General features: G+C 42.4%; 3 protein-coding genes across 5 annotated transcripts in view; 2 read left to right on the top strand and 1 right to left on the bottom strand.

Annotated features, from left to right (window-relative positions):
• The first annotated feature begins 6 nt into the window (after window positions 1–6).
• kif22 (kinesin family member 22) lies at window positions 7–6,482 on the top strand. Of its 2 annotated transcripts, none has more exons than XM_085170300.1 (13): window positions 7–238; window positions 552–746; window positions 857–984; window positions 1,160–1,311; window positions 2,077–2,286; window positions 2,680–3,076; window positions 3,516–3,636; window positions 3,845–3,944; window positions 4,356–4,536; window positions 5,023–5,117; window positions 5,399–5,599; window positions 5,678–5,737; window positions 6,303–6,482. In XM_085170300.1, exons 2-13 carry the CDS (start codon window positions 559–561, stop codon window positions 6,330–6,332), a joined length of 1,863 nt encoding a protein of 620 aa, XP_085026426.1. In that variant the 5' UTR covers window positions 7–238; window positions 552–558; the 3' UTR covers window positions 6,333–6,482. The 2 variants fall into 2 exon arrangements, with proteins under 2 accessions (XP_085026426.1, XP_085026425.1); XM_085170299.1 differs by having other exon boundaries at window positions 68–273.
• Window positions 6,367–23,903, bottom strand: part of LOC146512767 (double C2-like domain-containing protein alpha) — a 43,697-nt gene continuing 26,160 nt past the window's right edge. The window contains exon 11 of the mRNA XM_085170303.1: window positions 6,367–23,747. Coding sequence (XP_085026429.1) covers window positions 23,611–23,747 — 137 coding nt within the window. The 3' untranslated portion in view covers window positions 6,367–23,610. The remainder of the gene's footprint in view (window positions 23,748–23,903) is intronic.
• prrt2 (proline-rich transmembrane protein 2) lies at window positions 8,284–12,231 on the top strand. Of its 2 annotated transcripts, XM_085170310.1 has the most exons (4): window positions 8,284–8,515; window positions 8,703–9,001; window positions 9,096–9,225; window positions 10,273–12,231. In XM_085170310.1, exons 1-4 carry the CDS (start codon window positions 8,284–8,286, stop codon window positions 10,287–10,289), a joined length of 678 nt encoding a protein of 225 aa, XP_085026436.1. In that variant the 3' UTR covers window positions 10,290–12,231. The 2 variants fall into 2 exon arrangements, with proteins under 2 accessions (XP_085026436.1, XP_085026435.1); XM_085170309.1 differs by lacking the exon at window positions 10,273–12,231 and having other exon boundaries at window positions 9,096–9,251.

Raw genomic sequence — 23,903 nt, 5'->3', positions numbered from 1 at the left:
CGTAAACCTGATAAATGTAATCAGAAAAGCCACAAATCTCATTAATATGGACGCATGACGTAAAACAGGCGCCAGTATTTGTGCGAGTTCTGATTGGTTTACGGCCGCTTCCGGTTTCTGCGCTCTGCATTTGAAAAAGTGTTCGGTTAGTTGCTCAAGTTTTTAAGGGACGCGGTCGCCATTGTTAAAACCAAACGTCCGAAATGTTGCTGGAAGGAAAATTTAGGGCATAACAAAGGTGTGGCTTGTCTCAGACATTCTCAAATAATATCGGTAAGCATATAGCAGGCTTTGACTTTGTGACTATTGTTAGCCAGGCGAGAAGCATCCGTTCTCTGGGAGAGTTATGACTGAGCTATCCAGCTTTAGCTTGTTATTAGCCGAGAGAGGCTTTCGTCAGTAAGGAAAACACAGCTTATCAGGAGAGGTTTCATTTGAATGTCATGCGTTTTAATGCAGTGCTGTCATACACAAACTGTCTTTTTCAAGCACGTTCGTGGCTAACTAGTTAGCTTATTATTAAACTTTATTCGGGCCTTTCTTTTTGGAAGCGCAATAATGGCGACGCGTGTGGCGGTATCAGATGGAGGAAACAAGAAGACATCCAGGGTCCGCGTAGCTGTTCGTCTGCGACCATATATGAACAAAGAAGATGAGAAAAGCGAGGGACCGTGTGTAAGAGGCCTGGACTCTCAAAACCTGGAGATAATCAACTGGAGGAACGCCACAGAAACAGTTAAATACCAGTCAGTGCCTGCCTAATAATCTGTTATGTATATATGTATATCGGTAAAGATTTCAGTGATTGTCTAGCTTTAAATATTAAGAGAGCTGTGGTTGTTGTTATTGTTTTTAGTTTCGACGTTTTTCATGGTGAACAAACGACGCAGCAAGAAGTTTTCCTCTCATCAGTGAAGCCCATTCTGCCGCACATCTTGAACGGACAGAATGCCAGTGTGTTTGCTTATGGGCCAACAGGAGCTGGTATGTTGAAGCACAGTCTACAGGGTTTCAAGAAACGTGTATAATGGCTGTGCACATGCATTTATAAATTAAGCTGTTAAGACTCGAGAGAGGTCACAATGATTTTGTTTATAGATATTTTGGCTCCCCAAAGACACCCTTTTCTAACTCTAGGCTTTTGCATCCTCTTTCACAGGTAAGACCCACACCATGCTGGGGAGTTCAGAGCAGCCGGGTGTGATTCCCCGAGCTGTTCGTGAGGTCTTCAAGCTGGTGAAAGCCAAGGATGCGAGTGATGGATGGGACTACAGCATTGGCATGTCGTATTTGGAAATTTACAATGAGAAGGTATGAATGGTTGTTTAAGTAGACAGAGCGTACAGTTATTTCTGGCTTTCTGTTCATTTTAAAAGTGTAAATATTTCCATTTCCAATGGACACTTCTCTAGAAATTTTATTAATACCCTTAGAAGATTTTATATTGACCAAAAGCTGACTCCCTTAATTCTGCAAATTTAAGCCAACAGTATTATTATGCAGATGGTGTAGTCCAAACTAAGATGTTTTGGCACATGCAGGGTAGCCTTGGCCCCACCCAGTAGAGCTGTACGTGAGAATGCAGATATCTGACGCAGTCGGATAGGATGTTAGCCAGCCTTTTACCTGCCAGCTCTCTAATAAAAACTCAGTGCAGTGTCAGATTGGACAGCTCTTACCTGCTGTATTCATGCAGTTCCCTTTTGTAGACACCATCCACTACATGTCGTAGTATGAAACCTTTTGAAGCAGACTTATTTCCTGTTGCTCTACCTGTCAAAATGAACAAATGTGGAAAATATTTGAATCAGTTGACCTAAAATTTCATGTGTGAAAACATCTTCAGCCTACCCTTTCAGTTTCAGGTCACTGGCCCTCAGCATGATTTAATAAAACAAGGGGGGCGCACACAGCTTTTTAACCTCCAGTCTTCTTGAATTTACTGCAAAACCTTCTAACTACATTTTCCACTGCATGGCCTCTGAACCTTTTAAATGAACCTTTTTTCTTTTAGTGTGCATCATTCATCAATTACCGCTTTCCTTTCTTATTCTTGTTGTTCTGGTCCTTTCTCAGGTGCTTGATCTTCTGTCGCCAAACTCCCAGGATTTACCCATCAGAGAGGACAAAGACAAGAACATCCTTATCCCTGGCCTGACACACATGAACATTAGCAAATTTGCAGATTTTGACAAACACTTTGTCCCTGCGACGCTCAACCGTACTACAGCTTCTACTAAGCTAAACCAGCGTTCCAGCCGCAGCCACGCTATCCTTCTCATTAAGGTTTGATGATCTTGGTGTAGTTTATTGAACCGTTTTATTTGTTAGTGTCAAATGGACAGCCAGACAGCATCTTAAGCAGGTCGTGGTCTCTGAGCAGTAGGCCAGGATTTGGTAGCTGGTGCTGAAATCAATTCTCTCTTGCAACGGTCCCACTAGCAACTTCTGTGCTTCCTGGGATTACTATGGGAGAGGAACACAAACCATTATCTGCTGTCCTTTTTCTTAATTTATTCTTTGTTTTTTCCCTTTGTTGTCATGTTTTCATAAAATGTAATCCTCATATTTTTTTTTTCTCCTTTCACCCCATGACTCTTCACCTCCTCCTCCTTGTTTTTCCTGCCTGACTTCTGTGTTGCTGCTGCTTTTCCATTCTTAATCTCTGCAATGATACAGGTTGTACGGACTCAGCAGCAACTTCCCCACAGACAACAGACAGGCAAACTGTACTTGGTCGATTTGGCTGGCTCAGAGGACAACCGCCGCACCGGCAACCAGGGCATCCGCCTGAAGGAGAGTGGTGCCATCAACCTGTCTCTCTTCACACTGAGCAAAGTTGTGGACTCTCTAAACTCGGGCACTTCGGTGCGCGTGCCGTACAGGGACAGTAAACTAACACGGCTTCTGCAGGACTCTCTGGGGGGCTCGGCACACTCCGTCATGATCACCAATATTGCACCAGAGTACAAATATTATTTTGACACCTTCAGTGCACTCAACTTTGCGGCCAAATCCAAGCTCATTGTGAACAAGCCCTTCACCCGCGAAACTGTGGCTGTGCCTGTGCTGCCAGGTGAGAAAAGCACTCAACTTTTTTCAGTTAGGGGCCACTAGAGTATAAAAAGGCATTTTATTGGGAAACAGGAAGAGCCTTGTCACAATTTGAGCAAAATGTCAACAGGGGGCACCCATGTCACATCCCAGAGGATGTTGACTAACAGTAAACAGCTGTCTCTGGGTCAGATGGATGTTTGTTTTTTTTTGTTTTTTGTAAAACCGGTGCTCCACTTGCATTTTTGCCGTTCTGATGTTGTCTTTCCTACTGCACTCTCTCAAAGATCTCATGTTTACCTGCTGCTGTTGGCTTTAATTCAAGCACTGCAATGCAGCTTTGACTGATGCTGTGCCATTTTTGTCTGAGTTGCTTTACACTCTAGAGAGCCCCCACAGACACCGTTGCTACAGTGCACTGAATACTAAACTGTTAATTTTCCATCTGCCTTCGTCTCCAGTGAAGCGGACGAGAGAGGAACGAGAGACAGGGGGGTCTGGCACTGAGCCACAGAAGAAGAAGCATAAAGAGGAGAAGAAATCCGAACACGATGGTTCCTCGCCCTCTACACGTAACCACAGGTTATAGGCCACACAGACTGATTATTTGTTTGGTTTGTATTATGATGTCTGACTGAAGTGAAAGGCTTTGTGACGGAGAAAGATACTGTTGTGTGTAGGTCTGTCTGGAATCCTGTAAACATGACTTTTTGATACCTGACTTGTTTCAAATCGTACTGTCTGCCCTGTTTTTCAGCCTCTGATATGATTTATTTGTCTGCCCCTTTAGTTCATCAGACCAGTCACTGATGGATAGACTAATAGCTTTGGAGAAGAGAACGATGAGCTCCCAGGACAAAGAAAGACTGGCCATGCTTAAAGAGATCAAGGTGAAAATGCACACCTAGTTTGTCCACATGGATGGCTGACTTGAAGAATGCTCTGTTTAGTTTAGAGTTGCTCTAAGCAGTGGTGTCGAGAGGACAGTGAGACAGCATCTTAAGCAGGTCGTGGTCTCTGAGCAGTAGGCCAGGATTTGGTAGCTGGTGCTGAAACTAATTCTCTTGCAACAGTCCCACTAGCAACACCTGGGCTTTGTGGGATTACTATGGGAGAGATACAAATCATCATCTGCTGTCCCTTTTTATAAATTGACATCTTCATGCATGCATACATGGAAATATCAAGTTGGAAAGGCTGTAACGTTGGCCCCCCTTTTCTGCCCAGTCAATATTTAATTGCTGTACTTGGTCTCTTTTGTTATGCTTCTTTGTTTTTGTTGTTGTTGTTGTTTTGTGTAGGAGCTCAAAGAGAAGCAGAGGGAGCTTGAGAGCAAGGCCATGCTATTCAGTCAGTTGGCTGGAGAAAAGTCGATTACGGGACAAGAGGCCGACTTCGAGAACAGGACAACTGCCCTGCGGAAAAAACAGTCAGATGCCACAAAACCCAATAAACAGCAGGCTGTGGTCCAACCGCTGCAAGGTCTATTAGAAATCCTAGAGCAGATGATCGTACTGTAACTAAGTGAATTTCCATAGATTGTTTGCCTCATGAAGAAATGACTACAGTGTTAAAGACTATAGAGGTATCACACACTGCTGACCTTGACTGAGGACTCACTAAATTCTTTATTTGAGTGCTTCACTAAAGATTAGTGACTCACTAATTCTGTCATGTTGATTCACTGCGGCTATTGATGGGCTGCAATGTGATGCAAAAGCTCAATCTACAATACTGGAGCCAGAGAAGGTATCAAATGATGATGATGATAGAGAATTATTTTTACAACCCTCAGCAACACTGAGAGTGAGCCAGAGAACTTTTCTTAGTGCCTCCTGCATGCATTTCGCTTTAAAATGGTTCAAGTGATAAAAATTTGACTTTTTTGTTTTGTTTTTTTTAATGCAGTAAGAATATTTGTTCTAAATCCTGTCCTAATGCAATGTTTTCCTGTTTCCTGCCCCTCAGTGTCCCAGCGCCAGCCCCTTCAGCAGCTTCTTGTGGTCAAAAAGCAGTCGGTGTGCGTCAAGAAGAAAGAGGAGACGTGTTCAGACCTGATTGAGGTCAGCAACCGAGCCTTGACTGTGCTGTGCTTAACTTGACACATCTGCAGAGTTGCAAGCATCAGATACAAGCTGACAACGTGCATTAGCTTCAGTGTGTTTATCTGACTCGACAGATGCAGAAAGGATCTCAAATTTGTTTGGTTAAAATTGCCTTCCTCTCCCGACCAGTGCAGAGACGTTCAGATTTAAAGTACATTGCTTGTGTTGTCTGATAGCAAAAATGTTTTAACGGCTTGGTGTATATCTGTGCATTTATATTTCTTTTCTTGTCCTATCAGTCACCAGGTGGTAAAGAGAACAACACAAAGAGTGCTTGGGAGTCCCAGCTTGACCAGTCGATGGTGGATCAGTCCAAGCAGAAAATCCTGCAAATTCTGAACACAGGCTGCCTCAAAGAGCTGAAAAGTCTGCAGCAGATCGGTGACAAGAAGGCGAAGCTCATTCTGGGCTGGAGGGAGATCCACGGTCACTTCGCAAAGGTTGGAAAACAAAACCTTATTTACTGTGGCTTCTATAATATAAATACATGCACAGACTATATGATTGCTATTCTGCAGGTGGAAGACCTGATACAAGTTGAGGGGATGACGGAAAAGAGATTTTCCTCCTTCATGAAGGTAAGCTAGGTTCTTGCTGTCATTGTAAGTGGTTATCTTCTGCCACTCTGCTTTTTGGTGGGTTGCTTCAGGTTCTTAGAAGCACCTCTAAAACCCTCCAAAATAAAAGCATTTCCGTCAGCTGATTTTGAGGTGGCAGCGGTTGACAAACCTGCTAAAACTTGAGTATGATCACTTTTAGCTTAGCAGCAGACACTTTCAGTCATAGTAATAAAGTATTACTGACAGTAAGGCTGTGCAACTAATGGAGTTTTACTGTGATTTACAATTCTGTCCTCATTAATTATTAAAATGGGATAATTTAGATGGAGATTATTGTACTGCATTCTGTTTCAGTGATTTTGCTTTAATTTTGCACACTCCCTGTGGCGAGCTAGGTTCAATGCCAACTTCATTAGACTTTATTAATGTGTTAAACATTAAATAAAAATCAGCTGTGTTTACAAACACACATTTTCTGCTCCTAATATTAACCAAAATAAATATAATCCTTCCATAACTGAGCATCTGATTAATATTCTGCTTCTCTTGGTTTGTATTCATTGTTCTTTTCTTCTATTTGCAGGCAAACATCGTGAGTGCCATGGGGAAATGAATTTCTTTTTTTTTAATATAAGTCATGTACATACTTTATTTTTTTTATCTGAAGCCACCCTTTTTTTTTTTCTTTTTTTTTTTTTTAATGCTTGTTGTCACTGTGTTTATGTAGTGTCTGCTGTGCCCAGCTGGTGGCGTGTCCTTTTTTTAATAAACCTCCCATATCACGTTATTGGATGCTTGTGTATTTATTTGACGTCGGTAAATAAATGTTATGGTCACCTTCGCCTGAGCTCCAGTGTCTCCTACCCTGATCTATGCGAGCTGACGCTCCACCGCCGTATCGACGGTTTCTCTGTGTGAACACATAATTAGGCTAATTAGCATCGCACAGACAGCAGGTCACAGTTTAACACCGGCGGTAGGTGGATGCTATAAACCACCACCCCCTACAGCACATCTCTCACACACACCTTTTCTCTTCCTCGCACAGCACGTACTCTGGTTGATTTCACTTTTCGTTACACGCACACACACACCCCTCCTCTCTGAACCACCCTGATATCCAGGAGTCTCCATCCATCCCAGCTCACTGCGCTGGCGCAAGGCTACACCAGCCCCACCGCTTTCCGTTTTTTCCCTCCCTCAGCTTTCACTGGACAAATCATATGATCGGGCTTTTAAACGGAGCACGTCTAGAAACCCTCTGCGCTCTGGAGGAGATGTTTGGTCACGTCTGACAGTTTTTGTTGTGTTTTTCCCACCTGGGAGTGAGGTTACTACGATGCACAATCCAGCGACGTGATGACGACGAGGCAAGCGCTGGATTAAAAAAAGAAAGGGAAGGAAACAAAGGTCAGTTTGATTACAGTTTTCCCTTTGATGGATTGATGGGTGCGAGATACACAAATGGCTGTTTGTGTATTCCAGTCATTTCCTGTGAATCCAGTGCATGTGTTTTTCCTGCTTATCGGTGCAGTTTAGCAGCGCACATCCACTAAATCCAACCCATCAGCGGCAGGCTAATTAACGAGCAGCCTCCCTCCCTGTTGGCCTCTATCCGAGTTTTCTCCCCCCCTTTGTCCTCAGCCTTTTTACCGCTGTGTCCTCTAGCTATTGTTCTGCGCCCGGCAAAACCGGCCACCATATGTCGGTGAGCGGTTGTGTACACACGGTGAAATAAAGCTATGTACACACCTGCACGGAGACCGAGGCAGGAAAGCTGTCTCCATCTGCCATACCTGTTTTTTTCCGCTCCTCCTTTTTGTTGACCTGCTTTTTGTTACCTGAGAAAGCGAGTCTTGGAGGCCTTATTTGCAGTTCACTGTGTTTTGCTCATCCATCCTTCAGCAGCTGTGAGCAGTGATCAAACATGAAATGTCATCTGACGTTCAAAAGGGGATTAGAAAGAGGCTTATGGGTGATATTGAGCCCACATCCACTCTAAAATCTGCTGAAACGGGATGTGTTTATGGGCTATATGAAAACTGCTAGTTAGAAATCCCCTGCCAGCCATATAAATATTTCATTTCAGGGAGGCAGCGCTGCTCTCCAGCATCTGCAAACTGATTTAAACAAGTAGAGTTTTACTAAATAAACTGTAGGCAAAAAACCCAACCATAAAGGCACCATTTAATCACTTTTAGGTCATTCCTGGCTCATTTAATACTATGCCCTACTTTCCTATAGCTGCTTTCTGTTAGGTTGAGACTGTGACCAAGAACTCAACATCTATAGACTTTATAGACTTCGCTATTATTTTGCTGTCCTCCAATAGCAAAAATTGGTATAAATATTTGATTAAAAAATAGTTTAAATAGAAGAAAATATCTAACTCTTGCCCCATCTGTCTGCCCTCTTCTCCACTGCAGTGATTTTTGCACAATCCCTAAGCAGATGGGAAGGAACAGCTTTTGTTTATGAATGTGTTTAAAACCACTTTCTGGCCCCAGGTGTAACTACAGACGTGCAGGACCGGACCACGAACACGGGCTTCTCTTTCTGTCAGCATGGCTGTGAACATGATGCCCGCCCCCGGCCTTTGGCCTGTGGAAGAACAACCATCGCTTCTGGACCAAGATGGCTCCCTGTCGAGCCAGGCCCCCGTCTCTGAGCTGTGCCTGCCAGTCAGAGGTGAAGAGCTCATCCACAGCTGCAGCAGCAGCCCGGCTGGCACCAGGCCCGCCCGCAGCAAATCCAAAGGAGAGCTCGTCATAGTCATCAACGAGAAGCTGAAGAACGGTGAGTGACTTGAGTTTGACCTCATAGCGAGGCAGTGGGTGGGGAGAGAGGCAAGGTCGGGCAGCTGCTTAGTCAGCTCGCTGGGGGAAAGTCAAATTCCTGCGTGTGGATGAACTCCCGGGAGAGCACGGGAGGCGTGCGGGCACTGGCGTTTTACCTCTTTGTCCTCTTCATCCTTCACACGCAGGTAACGGGATCCACTCAGTGTCCGAGGAGAAGAGCACCTCTCCAGTCGTCTCCTCTCCTCCCAGAAGGCAGCACTCCATCTCTTACCCTCATCACGGCAAGACCAGGAAGGGGAGCAGGGCGAGCTCCATTGGCTACACCGCCTTCTCGCCCAGGCCGTCGCTTTCTCGCCACTCCAGCATCGCCACCAACCCACCATTGGACCGCTCCAAAGTCAAAGACTACCTCCTCCTCTCCGTGCTGGCCTGCTTCTGCCCAGTCTGGCCCATCAACATTGTTGGATTCGTCTACTCCATCATGGTGAGAGCAGGATTTGTGTGTGTGTGTTTGGTTTTTGGAGTTTATTCTTTTTAATCACGCTGATGCTAACAGACGCTTTGATCTTCTCCCTCAGTCCAAGAACAGCCTGGAGCAGGGAAATCTGGACGGCGCCGTGCGTCTGGGACGCGTTGCCAAGATGCTCTCCATGGTCTCACTAGTAGGAGGGACGGTCATTATCATCGCCTGCATTGTCAACCTGGCCAGTGAGTGTCCCAAATCTGACCTTTAAACACCCCCTAACCTCTCCTTTCTAACCTCCTGTGTTGCTGAGCCGCTTCTTTCCTGCGAACTCTCCTCTCGTCTCGTGAATTACTGAAGGATGTGTCGCAGCTTCCACAACCTGCTGTTGTCACCGTTTATCCCATCATACTAGCATAATATATTCAGCTCTGTTGGCACAGTCTGACCTTAATCACTGATATTATTACTATCTGTGTTTGCACAGTAGAGCGCTAGCCCCAACGCCTGCACGTGGCTTTATACACTGCAGCACTTTAGCCTTTAGAAACCATGTCGCCGCTGCACAGAGATCAGAACATATTAAGCCCTCCCGAAGCAGATGCAGATCTACATTTTCTGATGTGTTCCTCCATGTTTGCACGGGTGGCCTACAGCTGTAACCGACCGCATGCCTCGGTTTTGCCGTGTGTGTATCTGTAGAGTGACGTGTGTAGTCCACTGTCTTGTTTTCACGCCTTGCTCTCTCTGCTTGTACAAAATGTGAAGCCTTGTTGATTCTGTACCACATGTATAACCACTGTATGCCCAGCTCGTGAGCTGCTGACCGGCTCGGGAGCTGGACAAATGTGCTTTTTATTGTACGTTTGCAAATAAAAAGGATTCTGATAACAGATCGGTGATTATTTCAGTGACTCGCAAAGAAAGGGACTAGCCTCTGTCTTATTTTTTGTTTTGCTGTTCTTCTACATTTAGACACGTGCAGTTTAGTCATTCTCAATCATGCCTTTTCACTTCAGATTACACTTATTTCTGCTTAATTTCTGAGCGTGCCCATTTGCAGCCTTGTGGGTCTTATTAAGCCAAGAGATGTGCTAATTAGCTCAATGACTGGAAGAACAACTGTAGACTCAACTTCAACTTGAGTTGAACAGCGCTGGGATTTGGCAATCCTTGTTTTTTCTTCTTCTCTCGTTATGTAACTGTCCTCTGTGGTCTGTGAAAGTTTATACATCCATATGAAGTTGCAGAATATAAAGCTCTGACTAATACGCTTCCTTTTCTTTTTTTAGTAAATGTGAAACCCTGAGTTTCATCCCAGGATGAAACCGGATAAGGCAACAGACCGTCTGGCCCCGCACCTGCACCACCATCTTTACCTGCCTAGTCATTACCTGGATGTGTGACAAATGTGCCCCACACCCCCTTGCCCCCCACCTCCCCACGATATACAGCGCTTACTTATATTTCTGTAATCAATATAAATCCCCCTCCTGCCCCCCTGTTTTCTTTTCTTTTCTTTTTTGCTAATGGAAGAGAATAAAATATGCAAATGCTGCTACTCTAAATCTGGGGAGGGTGTGAGGGGAGGGGTCCATGGGACGTTAGATCGGAGAGAAGGGAACAGACAGACTTTAATCAGTCCCTTTGTATTCCGGCCAACACGTTTGGAATGATTTCCAACACAGAGACACTCGAACTCTTGAAGAGATCTCATCACAAGCCTCCAAACTGGTGGACTAGAGCTCAGCGGAGGGATCGCCTCTCAACTTCCCAACAAAAAATGACCTCTCTGGTTAAATCCCCCTCAAACGCACGGAGAGGCTCCGGGATTTTGTGTTGCGCACATGAACTCACACGCGCAGCAGAGAGGAAACCCTTTAAATCCCAGTTATGTCCTCTTGTTTCAGACTGTCTCTTGCTCCGTGGCTCAAAATGACTCCATGATATCTTGTGTTTGAGCGTACGGGCCGACTAAAAGGAGGATGAAAGCGGGGCTTACCAAGCCATGGGTGCTAAAACGGAAAAGGGGATTACGGAGGCACAGTCGACACAGCAAGGAGGAAATATGTGCCAAATAAAAGAATTTAGAGCAAGGGGATAAAAAAAAAAGTTTCTTGCTTTGCAAAGACCTCACTTCTCACCAGAGTTGACGTGGAGGGAAGCATCGAGATGTGCTTTCGCTCTGTGCAACTATACTGTGTATCTGCTCGACACCTGCAACCACTGTGAGCTGGAGAAAGGAGGAAAAAAGTCACGCTGTAGTGATTAAAGCTTAAACAAAACAAAACACACAGACTTTACAGGGAAGTCAGTGACTGTCTTTTGATAATCTTTGTAAGGGATTGATTTTGAAACTCTGGAAGTGCTGTGCCGCAGCGGAGCGTCGGCTGTAAGGCAGTGCGGGCATCACTATTTGTTTAACAAATTAAATAGCTTGTGATTGTTTAGTCAAAGATGCGGCTGTAGCCTCAGGTAGCCCGAGCTTTGAAAGCAGACAGATTGTTCTTATATTATACTTAAAAAAAAGAAAAAGAAAAAAAACCCCTCAGTAGTTGATTCCCACCTGGATGAGTCAGCACCTTTTCGTTGTAGGTGTTTGTGAAACACTAGATCAGACATGGGTGGGGGCTCTGAAGTAGCAGTGTCGTAGCATTTTAGTGTGAAGAACATCATTTTAAAAGCCGGGTTTGTTATCATTGTTCTAATATCTCCTGTGTATCCTTCTCTAACCTCTAATCTTTATCTACTTGTGGTTTTCACTGTGATTTAATCGATAAAGTGATTAAAAACTTTATTTTGCTGTGTCCCAGATTTTCCAATGCTGCGACTTCAAGGGTCTCATCATGAGTTCTGGCCCTGCAGATAGTTTTCTGTCGAGACAACTGCGGCATATATATATATACACCCCATCCCCGCCCCCCTTTGTTAATAATGTAAATTTACTGATTGTAATCTACAGTTGATGTACTCTGCAGATATTGTGCTAATCCTCCAGTGGATATGAGTTACCTTTAAGTAGTTAAGATCTGATGTAGGCGCTGAAGCTGTTGGATACCCTCCAGACAGTCACTGTATTCCCACCAGGCTTCTATGATCTTTGTGGTTATTGGCATGTTCTGTTTTCCTTTTGTTTATTTATTTATTTTTTGTAATGTATGATGATGGAAGTTTCAAATTGCAAAGATAAGCTGACACTTGGAATATTATACTTCTGCAGCACATTTATAATAAAGACACAATGCATGTGACCTGTTTTCAGTGTTGCTTTGGAGGGATAAACAGCATCGGCGGCTGTGCAGAATAAAGGGGGCGTCAAAAGTGAGTGAAAGGAGAGCTAAGCCGTTAAGGAGAGACTGTGTTTTTGCATTAGTGGAGTTAAAAAAAAAAGGGAAAAGGAGTGTAGTTGGGGTGGAGGGTGGGGGAAGCGTTGGTGTAGTCCTCAGTGCTGTGATGGCGTGCAAGCTGCTGGGATGGAGAGCGCCTGCTGTTGTCAGGCAGCAGAGTGCAAAGACAGCAGGAAGAGCAAAATGCTGAAGGCAGAGGCCTCGAGCCAGAAGGAAACACTGCACTGCATGACCGCCAGTAGAGCGAACATAAGCCTCAGATGACTTCAATGAAATCAAAGCAAAAATTTCCCTCATTATTTCCTCCTGAGGTTTTTTTTTTTTTTAACACTCTTTAAGAAGTGGTTACTAGCTTTCTTCTTCAAAAATCATTCATGAACAAGAACAGCAACTGGGCCAGTGTCTTGAAATATTAAGACGGAGAACTGTGTTTAAATGTCTGTATCTACTAGCAGTATGCTGCTCTTTTTTAACTCCAGATTTTTGGTTCTCACTCTGCTCGATTAGCTTTGCATGACTCAGAGTTCAGGCACTGCTCTGCTTTCAGCTGCTCTCACTTTAAGGGCCACCATTCCTTCATGTCAAGTTTCTTCTGATGGACTGCCCCGTGCAAACAGAGGCAGCTGGATGGTGCTGCTGTGCTCAGAGACAGAGTTGTGTGCCTGAGATGAATGTATTGAGGATATCTGCTCTCTGTGTAGCAGGGTGGTAATGACTTGTCAGACTAAATCGAGTCTAGAGGAGCCTGAAGTCTGAGCTTTTGGCTCGCGGCGATTGCTTACGCATTCGCTGATCTCATTATGTGAAACTTTGGCCATATTTAATATGAGCATCTAAAAGAAGGAAATGCTTTATAGCTCCTCTTCTGTAACGCAGTCCAATTTTAGGGCAAAGTGCAGTTCAAAAGTCTTGAGACATCCTTAATTTATTTATATGTTGCTAGAAAAATGGGAACTAGGCGTAGCAATTCATAGAAACATGCACACATGAATGAAAATACAGGATGTAAGACAAAACAAATAGTCTATGATTCTAACAATCTTATTATACAAAATACAAGGCAAGCTCACCAACAACACTGGCTGAAATGTAGCTCCAAACCAAGGCAGAACCTCCACCATGTTTTACGGAGGACTGTAGACACGTCATGTTGTACCTGTTTCCTGACCTCTCTAAGCAATACTGACTAGTTGCCCGTGATTTCCGGTGCAATTCTTGTACACTCGGGTATACTTCAGCCTTTTCTCCCCGTTTCCCTTCCATAAGAAAGGTTTATTGACAGCCACTCTTCCACTGAGATCTGATGAAACTTCATTAAACAGTATATGGATCAACTAAAGGGCAAGATGCATCTTATCAAGTATTTGCTCTTGGTACGGGACCTACATACAACATACAAGAGAATTAGGATTAGGATTTTTCCCTTAAGGACATGACTTTCAAATACTGTTCATCTGCTGTAGACAGTTTTGGAGACAGGCCAGGGCTGTCTGTAGACAGCTGCTGCTACTTCTTTTGTCCTCCACTTGTCCAGTTTCCTCAAGTTTTTTAAGGACACACTCTACACACTGCTGACATTTGCCAGGTTTTCAGCCAACAGCTCCTCGGAATCCCCTTGTTGGGGCAAAAGTATAATTTTACTTTTGTGAAACCGTGTTATCCTTGGCATTTTTCATAGATTCAGCCAATGAAGTTGGAACAAACGATGTGTTTTTGTGACAAGCTTTTTAAAACGGGTTCTTTTCTAATTTGTCTGTCATGTGTAGACACAACACTGGTTCATCCCTTGAGTAAGCCTCCTTTATTATTCCTGACTGATTAATAGGTCAGCATTAAGCATTTTAACAACTAAGAAAAACATTCCTCTGAAAATAGTCAGGTACAAGGACTGGACTGAAAATGAGCAACAAGGCAGCCAATGTCTAAAGAAATCTTTGAAAAATCTTCAGAAAGCCCGGAGAACCATAACATGAAGCCTGGCTCCTTGAAAGCAAAATTTGTTTAAAGATGGTGCCTCAAGACTTTTGCACATCACTGTAATATTTTAACTGACATTTCTAATTGCATTAAGTCATTTGGTAAGGAGTGAGACTTTAAAGTCAGAAAAACACCCCCAAAGCTCTCAGTGCTGCTGAGTACATTTATACTGGTTAGAAATGTAGCAGGCGCTAGCATGGTAACAACTGGTAAATAAATTAGCACTAAACATTTACCTGAAACCAGTGGTGATGTCATCAGTTTAAACCAAAATTCCCTGCATTTATTTTCCCAGCTTACTTCTAATCTGGAATATGAGCTGCGTTAGAGAAAACGTTCTGACGGCCACAGTGTCCTGCTGTGTGCTACAGGTCACTTAACAAATGTGTGCTTCAGTTCTGGTGAATGAAATTATTTTATCTTGATAGTCTGTTACTTACTGTAGCACCAATTAAATTAGCACCGGTTAGCCGATCTGCGTTGCATTTTAAACTCTTTAAAGAGTCCAAAGAAAAATGCTGATGTGTTTCATACTGCAGCAGTATTCCTTTATAATTTTGTAAAAAATCATCAGGATCAACCAATAAATCCAAGTGTAGTACAGAATGTAGTACCCTAACAGTTTGATTGGTGTAACATCTCCAAAGATTTGTGTCCCACCCACTAATTTGAAAGTAATCAACGCACAAAACACTAAAACCTTGTTGTGTAAATTATATATAAAAATATAAACCCAGATGTTGCAAAAGTGGTTTCAAAATATTATTTTAAAATACAAAATCGCTCTTTTGGCATTTTTCTACTTTTTGAATTTGAACTTTTATGCCAATTTAAAAAAAATGTAAATGTACTTTTCATGTTTTGAGTTTTTTATTTAATAACAACTATAATGCACTGAAACAAGATAGATTCTAAAAGTTAAGTCTTATCTGAACTTGAGGATTCAGTATCTTTGACTTAATTGTCAAAAATGTATTAAAAAACTGTAAAATCTACTTTTTCAGGTTGCTCACTAATTTGGGTAATTATTTTGAAACATTGTTTCAATTTGCTTTCATTCTGGTCTCGAAACAAGTTTCTTCTTTTATCTCTGTAAATTATAAGCCCACTCTGTTGTTATCTCTCACATGCAAACGATATTCCAGCTATTGACCTTGACAGGAAAATGTATTTTTCGACTTGCAAAAGTGTGCAGGATAAAGGTGCCAGCATGTCCTGCATTGATAACATGTTTTCCTGTTCTGTCCTTGGTGTGAATGCAGGACACAACAGTATCTACATACAAATGATGGGGCAAGCTTCCAGTGAAGAAAATGCTCTGTTGTAATAGTAAACTTAAAAAAATATGTTATGCACATAAAGTAAACATGGCAAAAGTTTCTGCCATACTTTCAAAAATAGTCTTACTGTGCCCCAAAAGGGGAAAAAACCCCAACGTTAACAAAAACAGCTTTCACAACATTTGACAACAGCAAATTCAAACCCAGCAGCATGATCTCTCCGACAGTTAAAGGTACTTTCCTGTGTACTCAGCTAATTTTAGTATGTCTACAGTACAGTAACAGTTCAAAGGGGGATCAGTGTACCAGACATAGTCGCATCCAGATGCAGTAAGTGGGTCACGGATTATGCAGCTGGGTCACACAAACACTGCGGCCGTGAGTCAGTTTGGCAGCGGCTGGATGCATCGTGATGGTCCTGTCAGTCTGCATCACAGAAGCAGCATAATGAGATCGACTGACCTGCGGCGACGCTGTTCTCTTAATGTGCAGAGAGAACTGGGGCTGCAAAATAGCCACTGTGAGTGGGAATTAACACTCAGAGACGGATTGCTGTGGATCTTTTTTAAGAGAAACTGTTGACGGCTCCGCCGCAGGAATGTTGTCTTGTCACGGCTGGGGTGGAAAAAAGCCGAGGTGTTACAGCAAGAACCTGTGACACTCAGTCAGAATCTAATTTTATTATTTACACTTGGAGAGAGATCGAGAGAGTTACAGCGTGTTTCCTTTGCTTAGATATTTGTTATTTCCCTGAAGGCTAAACTAATAATTAATTCAGCTCATTAACAGTGAATAATTTGTCAGAAAGTGCTGCGCGGCACCGACCTTCACAATAAGACGCATGAATTATTGATTGTATATTTTCGTCAACATGTGTCACATATGTTCAGATAACACGTCCTCGGTGCAACAGAGGGCAGCACAACCTGCTTTCAGTCTGCATCACTTGTGATCATGTGGAGGAGAGTATCTTTGAACCTGACTGTGTCACCATAGCAACTAATGCTGCCTGGTCCAGCACAGGTAATGTTTGTAGTTTCAGTTTAGAATCAGCTGGAAGCGACACACTTTTACTTACTGTGTTACAAAAGGCCCAAGGAGGTTTTTCCCGCTTAAGGAATACAACATGCAACCTGCTGAGCATGTGTTACTAAGGCTGCAGTGTAAAATATGACTTGTGGTCACAGGAAATCACAGCACGCGTTCGGAAAACAAATGTTTTTATGCTTGAAGTCTCGTTTTCACTGCTGGAGTTGAAAGGAGTAGAACACAGATTAGTAAATGAATCAGTCCATTTGTAGGATGTCTATCAGTAAGATCATTGAATCAGTGCAAATAATCTGACTTTTTCCACACTTCCATCACTGGACAGTCAGATCTGAGCAGTTTAAATACGTCACTTATAAAGTTTCAGAGCACTAATGTGCAGCTCCGTGTCACATTACTGTTTCCCGAGTGGGAAACATCAACAGTTGTCTTACTTTGTTGCCTTTTGCCATTTTACTTTTATAGCTGTTTCTCTGACTGAAGCAGGCGACGCTCAGTTTGGTCCACTTTCCTGCCGTTTGTGCAGCAAGAGATTCAAAGTGCCCTTTTATGTGAGCGTGCACTGAGCCCGAAACTGGAAGCCCTGAATTAACGAGAAAGGTTGATAACCACTGTCATGTCGACCGTTATCTCTGACAGAGCTTTTAGGTTTTGCTGAGCCAGCTAATGTAAAGAAAGCCTGGATATGCTGAGCGTAGTGCTCGCCTGCCTAGTAGATATCACCAAGAAACTTCCCAAATCATCAAGATGTTATGTTTTGTATAGTGTTTGAAATATCCACTTATATCCAGCAGATAAAGAGCAGTAAAATAAACACATTTAACTGTTATTTTAGGCTTTTTGTGCATTCTGAGCAAAATAAAACATTTTATGAAAGCAAAATAGTCAAAAATCTCAAAATTGTCCCATGCATGAAAAACTGTATTTAACTTCTTGCCTTGACACTGCTCTGAGCCTGGTGTAAAGGCAGTTTTTTGAAACGTCATTTGTACTGATTCCCATTTGAAGCCCTTTGTTTATATTTTGCATGGACAGTTTTATCATCTTTAAAGCAAAAATCATCTCCAAAGTTTTCCATGAGCAAGCATGAGAAGATGAGAGAAGCTGGAATTGATTAAATCCGTGCAGTTCCACTCTTGAACTGGGTTATCATTGAGTACTTTCATAACATTCACATAAATGCTTCTTAATAGAAACTGGGAGCTTCAGGCCCTTGTGTGGCCCATTATTACCATACGGCACTGCTGCCACACATCCAGCATCCACCTGCTGTAACTGCACCCTTTGAATTTTCATCACAATCCCAGCTAGATGGCAGTAATGCACCCATAATGGCTCTGTAATGGAAACTGCTCATCATTGTGAAAAGTGCATGAGGAGTGTTGTCCTCCTTTGCAGGAAAATCACCAAAAATATATATTCTTGAACAAATTTTAGTTTGCCTGCACCGTCCGAGATCATTTTCATCCTTACCCGCTTTTATTTTCAGCAGCTTCTTTGCAGTTTCCTAATAAAATGCATTAGTGTTATGATACAACCACACAGCCCTTTCAGAGGACCACACAGCAGCTCTCATATTGCATTATGTGTGCTCTGCTGGCACTAATCCCCACAGACAGGACACAATCTGGGTTTGGCTAATACGCTCAATTTTAAAGGAGTTTCCTTATGCAAACATAATTTACATTTGTTATTTTCACATTTTTGTACAGTTTTTTAATTGAGTTTAATTCCTCTTTCTATCAACTCGCTAAATGCCACTGTGGTGTTTTACACCTGGTGGCTGCTTCATTTAGATGTTATTTATGGAGCTTCTGCTAACTGCTGATCATTTGCTTTTAATTAAACCTCTTTATCACCAGGAGAGACTTCGTTTCAGACGCCTCACAGATGTTTAAAACTTTAATGTCCTCAAATGCTCCACTTTTGTTTTTTGTTTTTTCCTTACAGTAATCTCAGTTTTGATCTCAAAACCAGCAGTCCAATTTTCTTTCTTGCACCTTCAGCAAAAATAGGAGATTTGATTTTTTGTTCTTTTCTTTTTTATGAGCTGCAAAAACCTGCTCATGTTTTTCTTAAAGCTGGAAAATGCCTGTTTACAGAAACTATTTGAAATAACTTGATGCCACCAGAACAGAGTGGTGATAGCTTTAAAAGTACTTTGCTACATTTGTAGAGAATAGATGGTAAAATTTGATTATTTTAAGGCTTATATGGGGTTACATTAACTTGTGAATATGGTAATGTGGAGAAAATCTTGAGCCACACTCTATTTAAATGTATATTTTGATAGAAAAATGGGCCCCGGGTTTCCTGAAAGACGTTGAAAGCTCTTCTTTGGATGTTGGCTGACTTTTGTCCTGTTCTCACTGCACCTCACTGGGGAGGCCAATCCATCACCGATATTGCTCCACTGTTTTTTCTATTCAGGTATTCTTTCACTGTCTCGGCAGTGTGTTTGGGATCATTGTGATGCTGAAAAATTAAGCTGCTGCCAAACCTATGTTTTCCAGATTTTACCACATGTTGGATCAAAAGCTGATGGTACTTTTCTGAATTCATAATTCCACAAATTTTGACATGATCTCCAACACTGGCTGAACCATGACAGAGCCTCCTTCACAAACTGATGAAGATTTGAACCAAGGATTTCATCAGCTCCATCAGATCTGTTGCCACTGACTTTCAGCCTTAGACCTGCCGTTTGTCGTCCACTTGTCAGTTTTCCTCACATTTTTTAGGGACACGCTGCACACCATGCTGAGACATGCTAGGATTTTGTCTAACAGCTCCTGGAGAACACAAAAAGTATTATTTTGTGCCTGTTATCTGTGTTACCAGTATGTATGTTTGAGATTTTTCATAGACTCAACTAAAGAGACAAGAATACACAATGTGTATTTGCGTTAGCCTGCTAGTAACAGATCATTTTAAATTGGTTGTCTGTTATGAGTAGGCACAGCACTGGTTCATCTCTTGAGCTGGGTGCCTTTTTTATGCTTAAATGATTCTTGGGTCAGTGTTAAGTGACTTTAAGTGAAAAAACAAGAAGAAGACTTGTTCAGTACAGTATGGAAATTAGTAGATCACTGTTTAGTGTAAATCCTTCCTGATTGTGTCCCTGCTGTTAGAGGAAATTGACTTATGAAAATCATTTAAATCTAAAATCACATTATACAAAGTGTATTAGACTTTTTACCGTGTTACCTGTATTTGCAATAGTAGAATCACCAAAATAAAGCCATTTTATTTCCTGTAATCACAGAGCAGTGATGGTGTTGACGTGCAGGCAGATCCAGGAACAAACAGTGACTCAGATGAAACCGTGGCAGCCTTATCTCATTTCACAAAGAGCTTCTTTCTCTCTCAGGCTACTGGAGAAAATGCACAATAATCACAAACTGCACAGCTGCTGGCAGCTTCACATGTTTCTCTGAAGCCTTTTTTCCCCAGTTATTATCTGGAATGAACTTCTGTCTCACCGCCCGTAATGCTGAGTCAGTCAGCTAGCTCACGTCAACACTCAGGGCGCCCTGCCCACACAAACTCGGGTACATAACGTATAAAAAGAAGTCTCAATGCTAGGCTCTTACCTGCCTGTCAAATGGAACAAGTGAAACATTCAATAAGTCATGATGATACTGTAAACTCATTTGATCTGGATGAGAAGAAATGCTTCAAAATCTTATTTATTATCTTTCTTCATCCGATAAGTGAATAAAATAAAAGTCCACCCAGATCTGACAGAGGGATGGAAATAATTCAGAAGTTTAAAGGATAAGATGCCTTTCATTAATTTTGTAAAGAACATGCAGAGACAGGCAGAAGCTTTTTGAGGCCAGTGATGGCAGGAAAAACCACCCTGCACTAAGGGGACTGTAATGCACGGCGGTGGGAACACGTAAGTGCGGCAGTCTCCCTTACATTGGTGTCGGCGAACTCCAATCTGTTGAAGGAGTCATAAATTTTAAAATAATCTTCCCAAAAGAATGATACAAGCAACAGAACTTGGATTTTTGTTTTGTTTTAGAGCCCAGAGTCTTCCACTGATCACACAGAGCATCTGCGTGAAGCCAAGGAAGGAAAGAAAATAAGGTGATGCTCTTGTGTGGATAAACTGAAGATCCTCACCTCCGCTGCCATCACAGAGAGAAAGTAGTTTATTTCATACATGCTAGGGGCCAATCAGTTCTACAGCTAAAAGATGGTAAATAGCATTACTACATCTCCTCCTCCTCCTAAATCCTAAATGGACAAAACAGCTCTCCTGCTAAAAGCTCCACTCTGCTCACCAGCCAGCTGTTAAGTGTGCCTGTGTGCAGTTCGGTGCTGAGCTGCTGGTCCTGGAGCTTTTGTAAGGATTTTCACTGAAAGCTGCTGACAGTGAAATGAACTGAAACTGAAGCAATAATGTAGATTCATTGCTGAATTTTCTCATTGTCATCCAAAACTATTATAAAAAAGTGCTAATAGTTGTTAAAAAGCGTAGTAAAAATCACAAGAATCAAACCCAGAAAGATACGTTTTACAGCAGATATTTCCCACTATAAATTCAGCAGCATTTGAATTTACAAAAAAAAGTTGGAAAGCTGTGCAAAATGTTACAAATATAAATGAATCTCGTAAATCACAATAGGACATAGAAAACAGCAAATGTTTAAACAGAGAAAGTGTACCATTATTAAGAAATAATAAAGGTTATTTTTGAATTTTATGGCAGCAACATGTCTCAGAAAAGTTGGGAGAGGGTCTTGTTTACCGCTGTTTAGCATCCCCTCCTCTTTAACAAGAGTTCATAGACATCTGGGAACAGTGGAGACCAGCTGCTGGATTTTTGTCCCATCGTAGTCTGATGTGGATCTAGCCACTGAACAGTCCTGGGCCCATGAGCCAATGCTTGAGTTGTTGAAAGGTCTGGATTGCGGGCAGCCTTCTTCAGCTCCCTGACTCTTCTGCTGTGATGCCATGCTGCTAAAATACATGCAGTATGCTATTTAGAATCGCCTTGCTGAAATCTTCTAGGCCTTCCATGAAAAACATGTCATCTGGATTGGAGCTTATGCTACTCTAAAACCTGTAAACACTCATATACTGATCATATATCCAGTGCAAGCTACCAATTTCACAGGCACTAATGCACAAACCATCAGAGATGCAAGCAAGTCAGATCATCGATCTAGTCTTAGTCTGGACGATGCAGCATCCATATTTGCCAAAAGGAATTTCAAATTTCGATTTGTCTGACCACAGAAGAATTTTCCACGCTGCATCGACACTCTCTCACCACAACAGTGTTTCTGACTCCTGCCCACATTTGGCTTCTTCAGTATAGCTTTCATAGCTGCTTCCATTCCAACTTTTTTTTAGACATGTTGCTGCCACTGAATTCAAAATTACTAATATTTTGCTTGTAGTAGTAAAATACCTCAGTTTAAACATGTCACATGTTTTCTATGATCTACTGTGAATAAAATGAGCTTTGCAAATCACTCAATTCTGTGTTTATTTTACAAAGCATCCCAGCAATATTTTTTTTTAATTGCAGTTGTATTTATTCCATTTTGTAAAGATTCAATTTGTGTTTTAATTGCTGCAGTTATTGTTTACTGGAGCAGAAAGTTGGTGTGTGTGTGTGTGTGTGTTGGTTTCCTTTCACCTTACACGCTTGATGGATCACTTCTGCTCTCTGTAGTCAGGGAAGAGGCTGCGCTTACAGTTCAACAACACCAGGTGGCAGTATTAGCTTTACTGGCTTCCTACCAGGCTGTGTGATTGAAGGAGTCCACTGTGGACCAAAACAAAGATAAAAACAACCATGCAAGCTTTCCAAAAGACAAACATCCCAAACAAGTGGAACAGCGCACATATATTTACATATTAACACCAATGGCATTGTGAGCATGCCTGTTCATCACACAGAGAAAACCTGCAGCTGAAAGCAGTCGACAGTAATGCAGCAGCCATGGAGTCACCATAAAACACAGCGCTCTACACCGGTTCATATTTACAATTTGTATATGAAACAAAGGCATGTGACTTTATTTACTGTGTCAGAGTACAGCCATGCATGGTTCGCCGTAAAACGCTCTGCTGCTGTGAAACTCCCGTTACTGACGTTGGCCTTACAAAGTAGGGAACGTGAAGCAAAACCGACCGACACCGATATCAGAGCTGACACGTCAAACAACTGCGAACAACATTAAAGAGCCATTATCGTTAAATAAAATACAGTTTCTTCTAGGGAACAACACGTTGATGAACATTTCCAACCTTTTTTTTCTTTTTTCTTTTTTAAAGTTTGCTCCATCAACACCGAACATGCAAGTAGATCAGACACGAACCATCGACGTGGAAGAACCAGTTTTCTTATCAGCTCGTGTTGTCAATCCAGTGACGATCAGAGAAAAAAAAAAACATCCGCCAGTATTAAGACCACTTGGAAATATCTTCGGAAGCATTAGGCAATCATTATTGCACGGAGAGGTATGTGCGCTTTGAGACAGATGGACATGACCGCGTTTTAATGTCAGCGGTTAATGAAATCGACTTGCCTGAATTTATTAAGAGCAAGCAAACCTGACATGCGGGACTGCGCGAGAGAATAATTAAACATTTCCCCTCATCAAACGTCCCGGCGTAATTATTCTTCGTGAGTGGGCTCTGTCCACGAGGAGCATTTAGACCGATCTTAAAGCATTGAAAGGATGTGAATGCTTGCCAGTACTGTGAAGAAAATGGTTTCAGCTTTGTGTTGGGACTGTTTAGATCCGAGATTAGAGTATTGATCTGTGATTGTGGACAACCCTCCCCCCACCCCATCCCACCTATCTGGGCATGATGTTTTGAATTATGACACAAAGGAGGATATGGATCCGTCACAGTCATGCAGAACAATCCTTAAAACATGCGATGACACGTCCTTCATCCCGGGTCTTCAGGCGGTCCCTCTGGTGTCAGTTATAGGGGAGGAAGCTCGGGTTCATTCCTGCAGCGTGGATCCGGGCAGCTCGTTGGTCAGTGTGTGCCAGCGCTCCACTTTCTTGCCCTTGTTCTTCAGACAGTCTATCCAGTGCTGCAGAGTCTCTCCCTGTGAATGACACCCTAAGGATACCCCCCCTTACAAAAGCAGAAACAGAGCAGACAGTCAGAGAAGTCAAGAAAAGTAGGCACAGCAAGCTCCAGTACACAGCTTCGGAATATGTCTTGTATTGTTTTGTATTCCATTTTATTTATAATAGACGTCTAAAACACAGAGGATCGACAATGTAACCT

The sequence above is a fragment of the Neolamprologus multifasciatus genome, chromosome 8 (assembly GCF_963576455.1).
Source record: "Neolamprologus multifasciatus chromosome 8, fNeoMul1.2, whole genome shotgun sequence".
NCBI classification, from domain to species: domain Eukaryota; kingdom Metazoa; phylum Chordata; class Actinopteri; order Cichliformes; family Cichlidae; genus Neolamprologus; species Neolamprologus multifasciatus.
Note: the sequence above shows the minus strand (reverse complement) of the source record. Positions and strands in the feature narration are given on the sequence as shown.

Coding starts and splice junctions, on each gene's coding strand:
- prrt2 (XM_085170309.1), top strand. CDS start 8,284: ATGGCTGTGAACATGATGCCCGCCCCCGGCCTTTGGCCTGTGGAAGAA. Junction 8,516..8,702: donor CAACGAGAAGCTGAAGAACG/GTGAGTGACTTG, acceptor CTTCACACGCAG/GTAACGGGATCCACTCAGTG. Junction 9,002..9,095: donor GATTCGTCTACTCCATCATG/GTGAGAGCAGGA, acceptor CTTCTCCCTCAG/TCCAAGAACAGCCTGGAGCA.
- kif22 (XM_085170300.1), top strand. CDS start 559: ATGGCGACGCGTGTGGCGGTATCAGATGGAGGAAACAAGAAGACATCC. Junction 1,312..2,076: donor TGGAAATTTACAATGAGAAG/GTATGAATGGTT, acceptor GTCCTTTCTCAG/GTGCTTGATCTTCTGTCGCC. Junction 3,945..4,355: donor CCATGCTTAAAGAGATCAAG/GTGAAAATGCAC, acceptor TGTTTTGTGTAG/GAGCTCAAAGAGAAGCAGAG.